The following is a 10211-nucleotide window of genomic DNA, read 5'->3' as shown; positions in this document are numbered from 1 at the left end:
AGTTTTGCTTTTCTCCCCCCCCACAGGATTACATCTTTTTTTTTTCCCCCTTTATCTTGAGTTGAGTGGTGTGGTTGCTGTGTTTGGCTCGGTGCTTTTTGTTTCCTTGGTTTTTGTTTTGTTTTTTATTTTTAGGCTTGGGGTTTTTTTTTCCCATTTTCTTTTATTTCTTCTTCCCCTCCTTATTTTTCGTGGGGTTTTTTTTTGTTTGTTTGTTTTTGTTTTGTTCGTTTCTTTTTTATTTTTATCTTTGTGATTTATTTTTTTCCTTCTTCTTTTCCCCTCCCAGCTTGCCCTGCCCTGCCCTGCCCTGCCCGCCCCCCGGGCCGGTGGCAGCGGGGTGGACTTCCACCCCCCCGCCTGGGACCCCCGGTTTTTTTTCTGGGACCCCCGGCCCGGCCCTGGGCGCTGGCGGGGGGGCCCGGCTGGTCTTTCCTTTCTGTCAGTCCCAAACGGAACCTGCCTTTCTGCAGGCGTGGGGGTTTTTCAGTTTGGTTTGGTTTTGCTTGGCTGGTTTGTTTTTCCTTCCCTAAAGGAAACGCAGGTTCTGAGTGTGGGCAGGACACAGAAAAGGATAAGGAAGGACTCAGCTGCCTTTCTTCAAAAAATGAAGTAACCATAGATTTGAGTGCACAATATTTTTGGCGTCCACCTCGCTGCTGGCCTAGACTGTCACTTTATTAAGCTGTCTGCACATGTTTTATCTCTGTGTAGTGTTGCCACCTACCAGTGAATTGTGTAAATTACTTCCAGTACATGAAGCTGAGATTGCAATGACTTACTGCATCCTCCCGCCTGCTGAAGGGCCATGTGGCCCTTCTCAGCAGTGTCCAGCTGAAGGGTGTCATGTTCAGAGCATTTGGATTAAGGAATCGTTCGAGTTTGTCTTTAACCTACTCTGCTTTTCTGTTCTTTTCTGGGCATGTCTTCCTTCCCACTGTACTCTACAACATCTATTTTTCTGCCATAAAAAACTGCTCAGAGAGACTGACTGATTCCCAAAACACAGGCTGGCTTCAAAGCAATCATGTAGCATCAAACATCGGATCCTTTTAGGCAACCATTGTCCTACAGCCTCTCTGCTTGTTGGATATACACAAAGATGTGCCAAGGCATTCTGCTTTAAATGAGATGTATGGAGACAATTAATTCCATTTAATTTGTGAAAGCATTTAAACAAGGATGCTTTTCAGTGCTGCCTGTTGAGTCCTTTGCAGTGTCTGTTGATGGACTGATAGGAAAATGAAGTGCCACCCTCTAATTTTTACCAAATTAACTCCCTGCAACAAGCAGTTCTTAGTCTTGTATATTGAACATACCTTTCTTAAAGGGGAATTATTACGAGCGTGTTACCATGGGAGGGAGGAAATGTGGAAACACTAACAGAGGTGCAGCTCTAAGTGCTGTAAAAGCGTCAGTTCCAGAAACTTTATGGGGGGGAACTTGCCAAAGAAAAGACCAGGGCAGATAGTGCCTGTGTGATGGATGGAGCTGTGCTGACTCGCTTCCAGGCGCTTCCATCGTCACTTGCCTGGAGTGCCAGGGTCAGCAGAGCTGTGCAGCTGCGAGTGATTTGGGCAGGAACTTGCCAAGAGCTGCTGAACAGGCTGTAACGTGCGTGAGGATGGGAACGCTCTCCACACGTGCAGAACTCACAGCCTTCTGGTCAGGGGCAGGGGGGGCAGGCTGCATTGCCTTAGAATAATAGATCAAAACTCAGCCCTAGGCCTTTCCCAAAGGGGAGCTTCTGTGATGGATCAAATGCTCTGCAAGGAGAACAGTACATCCTCACCTTCCCTCTGACTTGTAGATTTCACCATTTTCCATGCTGGTTTCAAGTTTCTTTCACTTGGTTCTCAAAGTTGTTCAGAGGAAAATACACCCTAGAACAGTGGGAATTGGAAAACTTCAGTGTCTAGTAAGGTTTGGTTATGCATTTCTATTCTGGGCACTTAACTGTAGCACATCAGAAATCCTGCTGATGTTTGAAGCCTGACAAAATATTTTCTTGATGGTTCTGGAGGAGACTTGCAAGGGTAGAGCTGGGATATTCCCAGGATGTGCCTAGTTCTAAGGCTGGCAGTAGTCAGGATATGGAATATTGCAGCATGAGTCATGTATTTGTCTGATATTTTTTGTTTGAAACTTCTGTATTTCTTCCAGGCACCTGTAAAAAATGGAAGTGCCAGTTAAGGAAGGTTGTTAGAACATTTGTAATATATCTTTAAACAGTGGAAAAAGTAAGTAGTGTTCCAGGTAAAGAAAAACAACCAGCTGAATATGGAATTGTGAGGTTAGATGGTCTTATAAAACCTACTTACTGTAACGTTTGGTTTAAAAACTATTTAGATGAAAATTGAAATTTATTGGCTGCATAAGGTACATTTTTGCTTTACATATTTATTATACTTTTGATGCATGGACATCACTGTTGTGTTTGTTGTTGGTTTTTTTTGTAAAAGAGAAAATTTACAGAATACTTTCTTGCTTTGTCATGCTGTGCAGTGTGTTCTGCAGCACGATGCTAACCTTTGTCAGGAGGCCAAGTACACATCTGCATGATAAAATGTATTTTCCATTTACGTTTAAAAAACAAAAAAAGCATCTGGTATCAAACAGTGTCATCGGTGTACTACAAAATGACCCAGTAAGGCCTGGGATGCAGGGGATGCTTCTGGGGGGGCAGCTGTTGGCTGCCCTTCTGCCACCTCCCCGGGGAGCTGTAACGTGCAGCCCTGGCCGGCCAGCCAGCTGCGCCACCAGGCACTGGAAGAGTGTTTGAGCTTGCTGAGAACTTTTAGCTGCACCAAAACCAAGTATTACCTTGTTCTACCCATTTCTGGTTTTCAAAGTAAGGATGGCAAAATGGCTATGTTAGGCCACTGTTTGGAGAGTGGGGCTGGTTTCACACAAAGGCTGCCAGGCACTGACTTGGCTAAGTGAGATCTGGCATCAAGACCTTGTCTTCATTGTCTCTTGCCAATGTTATTCTGAAAATTTCAAGGGAATGAGCTATTACCACTCTCTGGAAAAGCTCTGGGTTGCAATTGCAGCACAGCTTCAGGGGTAGGGGTGAAGCCCAGAGCTGCAGAAAAACTAGTGCCTCCATCTGGTGCTGCCTCTGGGCAGCAGCAGGGCTGTGGGGTGTGCGGTCCTGCCTGTGTGGCTGAACCATGAGTCCAGACACCAGTGCTCCAGATTTGTTGTGTGTGCACTGACCTCTGCTCTTTCAAAACAGTGGAGCTCTTGGTAGTTGAGGACAAATACAAACACAGTGCCAAGTCTTTTCCTTTACGTGATTCTTAAGGCTTTGGTCTATTTCTGTAACACTAACCCCATTGTCAAGGAGCAAGGCCAATGGAATGTGATGGAGGGGAGCCCAAACCTTGCTATTGAAGTCAGTGTGAATTTCGCTATCACCTGCAACGATATCTGGTGTCAGATGTTTAATGACACATGCTCACACCCTGCAGATCACACTTCTCTTTGCAGAGCCTTTCTTGAGAATGTTCTGTTCTTTTTCTGCTTATACAATTTCTACGAGCATCAGTGATGGCTGGATGTGCAGAGGACTGTAATGTATGCAATAAACATCCAGGATGGAAGATGAGGTTTTTTCCATTTCTGTTACATTATATGTTGCAATAGTTGTGCTGATCTTTTCCAAGTCCCCAGGGAGCAGTTGTTCTCACTGAATAATATTGAAATCTGTGTCTGCATTTTCTGAAATGCCAATCCTTGTTTCTGCTTTTTATAGGGAAGACGTGGATGGTAGGAAAGAACATATGAAAAGTACTCCAGAGACTTTATAGCCAAGTTTCGCAAAGCCAAGAGGGGAGGATATGCTTTTGCATGGTAGTTCAAATAATGCATTAGAGTTATTAAAGGGATGCCTTGTTGAACCCTTGATGTCTTTGTCTAGATGAAAAATCATACTCAAAAGAAAGAATAAGATGTTAAGCTAGATCTAGGGCACTATTCAGTCTTCCAAATGGGTCCAAAATGCCCTGGTGAACCGTAGTTAAAACTCATTAACATTTCATATTAAAATTGCCACTTTTTTTTTTTTTTTTTTTTTTTTGTGATGCATATTGCAAATTACACAAGTGCATTTTCCTCTATTTTTACAGTGTTCTTTCTAATTTACAGCTGTACAGTCCTGGTGCTATGTCTGCAAGATGGTTCCTGTAAGCATGAGAACAGGAGATCAGCCACCGTGTTGCTTATAATAGCATCAGCTGAGCCTCTGTTCTTACCTCTCTTTTAGGCTGCATTAGCCACAGGGACTGATGTACTTGTACAAAAGAACACAGAGGTGCCCAGCTATTGATGGGAGTGATGTGCTTCTGTGCTGTGCATTGTTAAGTAATAGCAGTCATGCATGGTATGTATTGTTAGGCACTTTTTTCTAGCTGAGTATTAAAATTGCCACTCTTTCTGGTATTTTTGTTTCAGTGAAGCTGTTTGCTCAAAGCCTTAGTCTGATTCTAATTCTGTTCATTACATTCTGCCTTTCTTGTCCCTTTTACAGTTTCAATGGCATGTAGTGTGTGTGTGTTGGTTTTTGGAGTATACATTTTTGGGGTCTTTTTAATTGCTTAAAAAAAACCTTGCTGAGGTCAAGTTGCTGCATTCTCTGATTCTGGCCCTGCTGGCTGTGGTTGACTGGCTGCTGTGCTTCCCCCTGTACTATTTTCCAGTCATAAAGCTGAAATCTGAAATCTTGCAAATCATAAAAAGCCATGTCTGGGTCTAAATTTAACACTACTGTGGATTAACACTAAGACTGCAGTAATTAAATTTTCAGTCTTTCCTAAATAGAAAATCAAATATAACTCCTTACAAATGGAACTAATTTCACTTAACAGCAAAATCCTCTGAGTAACATATAAACTAGATGGAGCTCTCTTAGAACTCATTTCCAGCCCTCAGCACCTTGTTTTATATAAACACCCACATTCGTTTATGAAAGTTCTAAAAATAGAGCTGAAATTTATCAAAAAGTGGATAAACTGGGACTATATGTCTACTTGCAGCGCTGCTGTTAAGTGGATGTGTACGTCACTGTAAAAAGAATGTGGATTTGGGCACTGGGTGTTTGAGCAGCAGTTCCACCTCTACTCACAGACGTGTGGAAGTGGCAGTTTTTAAAGGGAAGATACTCAACAACAGCAGGTGGGACTCTGGGATAGCTGTCCTGCTCGTGCAAGATCTGCTTTATCCCTTCTGCCAAGACAAGCTGAAAGAATACCCGTTAATATAGTGTGCATTTTAAAGGACAGGACATTCTCATATTAATTACATCTTTTGTCAATACAGAAAGCAAACAGCTTAGCAAGTAGCAGTGTTTTTTGAACAATGACATTTTCTTAGCAGGTACTAGCTGGGTTACACCATCTCGGGTAAAGAGATCTGATTAATCTTGTTCGAGTTAAGTAGGTGATGCAGAACACAGCCTCCATGTTCTGTTCAGCTTACAGTCTATTTTCTTTCCCCACCTCCACACCAAAGGTTATATTTGTTAAACTGGGTCTGAAGAGGGACATTAAACAGTCAAATATGTTTGTTAAGTCTGGATGTGGGCACCTTCTTTATCGTATTATCTGCATGCAGCACAGTCAACACACAGTTCTCTTGATGACTATTTAATCAGTGTTAATTAAAATCCCTGTAAATGCCTAAATGGTATTAGTCAGACATTGATCTCCAAAGTCATTGTGGGTTATAAAATCCTTCTCTGACTCTTACACATAAATACTGTCAGGAGCACAACAGTGAGAAAGCTGAAGGTTAGAGAGGAGTATGAAACTTTTTGCACCAGCTAAGAAGTTCAGATTTTTTTAAAGCAACATTTCCTCTGAAATGGGGATAAAATGTCAGTCTTTCCTATTTTGTGATGGGTAGAAAAATTTAAACAAAACCATTTATTGGAACAACTTGATGTCCATGCTGGGTGGCATCTGAAACCAACTGAAGTGTACCAAATAGATAATTTAAAAGGAAGAAGGAAGTTTTGCCAGTTCTTTTCAAGAGGTGTCAAAGCAAAGAGTCAAATATGCCTGTGAATAGGCCCATGTCTGTAAGTTTGGAAAAGACATAGAAAGGCTGGCAAGCTGCAGAGCCACCCAAGGCTTTGGTCAGGTCGTTTAGAACCTCAAAAACACCATAAATCATGGCCTTGTTTATCTTCACGCTTACATGAAAGTCAGTAAAAAAATTGTGAGGTAAGTGATCTTCCAGCATGCACCTAGAGGAAAAGGGAGGTAAAACCAGAACATCTCCCCAGTTGCTTCTGAGTAGCCAAAGGTTGCCTGAGTCCAGCTGTAGATGGTGCTTGTTTTTTCCTCAGATGCCACCTTGCTGATCAGCACTTCTCTCCTGCTTGGTGGCTTCAATTCAGAGATGAACAGCTACTGCACATCAGGTGCTTGCTCTGTGATGTTAGCTGTCATTTCACCTGATCCTTTCAGTACATTTTTCTTAATGCCCAATCCCTTTTAAAAAAGAAACCATCTGTGTGACAGTTTCTAAATATACACTTCAAAATAGGATCCCATTCAGTACTTTTCCTGACACATGTTGCTTTGAGGTGCAACACGTGAGCTGTAGTTCAAGTTCTGGAATGGGGAACGTTTTTATAGGTGACATAGAACTAGTGTTTAGTTGCTGTAGTTTTTTATTTGTTTTTTTGTGTTTTTTTTTTTTTTTTTTTTTTTTTAAATCAAGTTGTTTACTTAATCTCTCTGTTTTAAATAAGTTTGGGTTTTGGTAGCTGTCCAACAAAAACTTATTTGAAGACTGAGACAACATTCTTGGTAAGTTTGAAACTTAGAAAGAAATCAGAAGACAAGATGGCTTAGATCAACTCTCTAGGATATATTTGAACATCAGGAATCATAGGAGGCATAGGTAAATTACAAGGAGGAATGGAAAGGAGAACAATTATCTTGAAGAAATGGCTCTCTGCCATGTTGTAGACCAATATCCACTGAAGAACTAATACCCACTGGGTTGATTATCATCTCCCTACTCCAGCTACAAGGAGAAGGGAGGGCAATTTCTTCCATTTATTATGGAATTATTCCTCCTTTGCATACTGTATTTTCTTTATTTCAGACAAATACTCTAACCTGTACACATGAGGCAGTTAAGAGAGAAGCCTCTTGGGAATACAGTGCACTGTAGGATTAACAGGAGCTGTTAGTTTTAACAAAGGATTTCATTATAAAGTATCATAAATGTCTAAAAGCCACGTTAGGACGATTGTACAAGTGCTGCAGTGACTGCTTGTTCCCTGGTTTTGCAGAAGCTGTACTAACAGCAGAGAGCTCCTTCCATGATAAAATGTGCACAAAGGACTGTTTATCTGAGCACGTGTCCAATCCTCTTTTGCAGCACATCAGCAAACTAACAACGTGGTTAGGGGATCCCTGTGCCTCAGTCTGTACTGCAGCTGAAGGGTGAATGTGTGCAGTGAATGTGAGGGGAAAGTCTTCATATGTGTGGGGAAAAGGGCACACATTTATTGAGAAATTCAGAGATTGATTGTGTGGTAAAAACAAGAAGCAGAACAAAGATGAACAAGCTTAATATTCCTGGTTTGTAATGCGCTGCTTGTTGAAGTGCCAGCTCTTGGGACTGAATTAAGGTGTATTTGTAATCAGAGGTGTAACCTCTCAAATATTTTTAAATGTGCTTTTCAAAATGCAGGAAAAAAAAATAGAGTAGATGTTCAGAAAACACTGTGTAAATTGAATACCAGCTTTCTTATAAATGTGTTTAATAAGTGCTTTTTACTGTGTTACTGTCATTGATGTTGACATAACATTTGACGCCGACTTCTTGGCACCATCTTGTGTTGTTCCTGGTGAGTGGAAGGAACATGTTTTCAGTCACTACTATGAGGTATCCTAAATGACTTTATTAATGTCCTGCAACATAAAGGTTTGATTAAAAAAAAAATATAAAAAGTCATTTTCTCTGGTTTTCCTAACTTGCCCTCATCTGTGGAATGCATCTCAATTGTGTTTTCCTTACATATTGGCCAGAGAAGCGATGGACATTTGGAACTGGATGCAGAATCAACACATGGAAAACATTTTAAGGCAAGAGGTTAATTTTGCATTGACAGTTTCTATATAGGTAGTTTGCAAGTAAATGGAGAATAAGGAAGGATGTGCTGGTTTCCTCTGCTGTAGTTTCTGTTTTCTCAGGGGATATTACACAACCACTCTGCATGCATCATACAAGCCTACTACCTTGAATGTTTTTTGCTAAATCTGCTGTCTGCCCCACATTATTACTCTGTTACATTTATTTATTATTATTATTACATCTATTATTATTACATCTATTACTAGCATATGTGGAAGTCAAACAAAAAGTTACTTTGTTACAACCCAAAACAACTGAGCTCCTTTTGTTTCCTTTGCCAGTTTGGATTTACATTTATAATGGCATTACTGGCTAGCTCATTTTCTCTTCTAATGCACTTTGTTTTCAGTTGTAATTCCAGACGACATCTCCTTTTTTTACTCCCTCATGGAGAGAAATCTGGCAAGACTTGTCTTTTCTTCCCTGTCTGCTTGATTTAAAAGTTTCTGGCTGAAGAATCAACATGGGGATGACATTATTACAGTGAGTCCTCTCTGAAGCAGAGAAAATAGAGAGGGAAAGTCTGCTTGAATAGGTTCAGTCAGACCTGCCATGGGTCTGCCTGTAGTTTGGGCTGGCTGTCTTGGTGGTGGAACTGTGTTACCATGGTGCTGGTAGTACTGCCAAATGGCATTTCTGAGCTGGAGCACAGCCTCATGCAGACACAGCAGTGGGGCTTTCCTGCCACAGGAAAAGTGACTAAGTCGGGCTGGATCCCTCTGAGCAAAGCAGCCTTCAGAAGTAGACAGGTTGTTCTCTGTGGGCCTCCATTTTCCCTGGCACACACAAAAAAATCTACTTATTCACTTACTGCAAATGTGTGTTCAGACACTTTGATGCCCAAAAAGGGAAGAGATTTTATCAAGGGGTGAGAAACCAGCATTTGCCATTCTGTGTCTGTGCTGATCACTGTTTACCTCCTCCTGAAATAACAATGCACCACGAGACCACATTTTGTGTGAAACAGCACAGTGTCCATCTCCCACACATATACACTGATTTCCACCGGCAGGTGACTTGTCCTGCAGCTGCACTGGCTGCAGCCGGCTCACCCTGCCACCTCTCTGTGGCATCCTTCTTCCTGCAGAGGAAAACCTCAAGCTCAGCAAATTTTTTAAAGTGATGCTGGTGTTCGGGAATAAATCCTCTGAATAATGAAGCTGAAACTCTCTTTTCTGAGTCTTTTTATTATTTTACTTTTAATACTTTATTCCTACTCTTGAGAACTGTATTCATTCAGTGATTGTAATGATTTATTTTTTTTTTCAAAGTCTCAGTGAAATAGCAGTATTGGTCCAATGTTCTAAGCTTTCAAAAGCAGCAGGCTGTTGCTATTTACAGTTGCTCAAGTTTGAGAACATATTTATTATAAATATTTACCCAAAGGATAAAGAAACAAGAACTGGGAATGTTTCCTCAATCTGCTGTAATGAGCTGATCAGCTGATACCATGTAAATTTGCAGCAATTTTCCAGCTCTGTGAGTTTTCCTCAGAAAGGAGACTGCCAATGAGCAGTTCCTATTTTTCCTTTGTGCCAGTAAATACATTGGGGAAATGAGAAAGTATGAACCTTCCAGAAAAATTGTGGATGTCTGTGCAGGTTGCTTTAACCTGCATCATAGCTGACGTTTATTCTCTCCCACCTTGCTCTGCATAAGCTGTGTGCATCTGCTCCAGGCACTAGATCAAGGAAGATTAAATAGTAATTGAGTCTTAATTATATTAACAAATTATAAACTACTCTGTATGAAGACTAAGCAGGGACAACACTTGCTGTGAAGAGGATGTGGTGAGATTTTTAGATCTGTTGCTTTGGTACCACAAGATTTTTGAGTCACGCACAACTTGGTATGAAGTGGTGCAGCTGCATTGTCTTTTGCATGAAAAGGCAATCAAAGAATAGCATTTACTCTGTTTTGTCTCATGCCTCTTTGTCATTAATTTGTAGAGTTTACATGCTCAGGGACTTATTTTACTTAAGACCCATGTAACCTTTGAATATTTTCAGCCATCAATGTAATATGCTGAGCTTCCTGCTAAATCCAGTCGCTGGTTT

At 41.1% G+C, this 10211-nt stretch overlaps 1 protein-coding gene across 1 annotated transcript in view; it reads right to left on the bottom strand.

The window, feature by feature from the left end:
• RGS2 (regulator of G-protein signaling 2) overlaps positions 1 to 5397 on the bottom strand; it is a 7789-nt gene extending 2392 nt beyond the window's left edge. The window contains exons 1-2 of the mRNA XM_009999930.1: positions 5393 to 5397; positions 4129 to 4185 (exon numbers count right to left, since the gene is read on the bottom strand). Coding sequence (XP_009998232.1) covers positions 4129 to 4185; positions 5393 to 5397 — 62 coding nt within the window. The remainder of the gene's footprint in view (positions 1 to 4128; positions 4186 to 5392) is intronic.
• Positions 5398 to 10211: the final 4814 nt, after the last annotated feature.

Source organism: Chaetura pelagica, unplaced genomic scaffold (genome assembly GCF_000747805.2).
Source record: "Chaetura pelagica isolate M959 unplaced genomic scaffold, ChaPel_1.0 scaffold246, whole genome shotgun sequence".
NCBI classification, from domain to species: domain Eukaryota; kingdom Metazoa; phylum Chordata; class Aves; order Apodiformes; family Apodidae; genus Chaetura; species Chaetura pelagica.
This window is presented reverse-complemented; position numbering and strand designations above follow the sequence as displayed.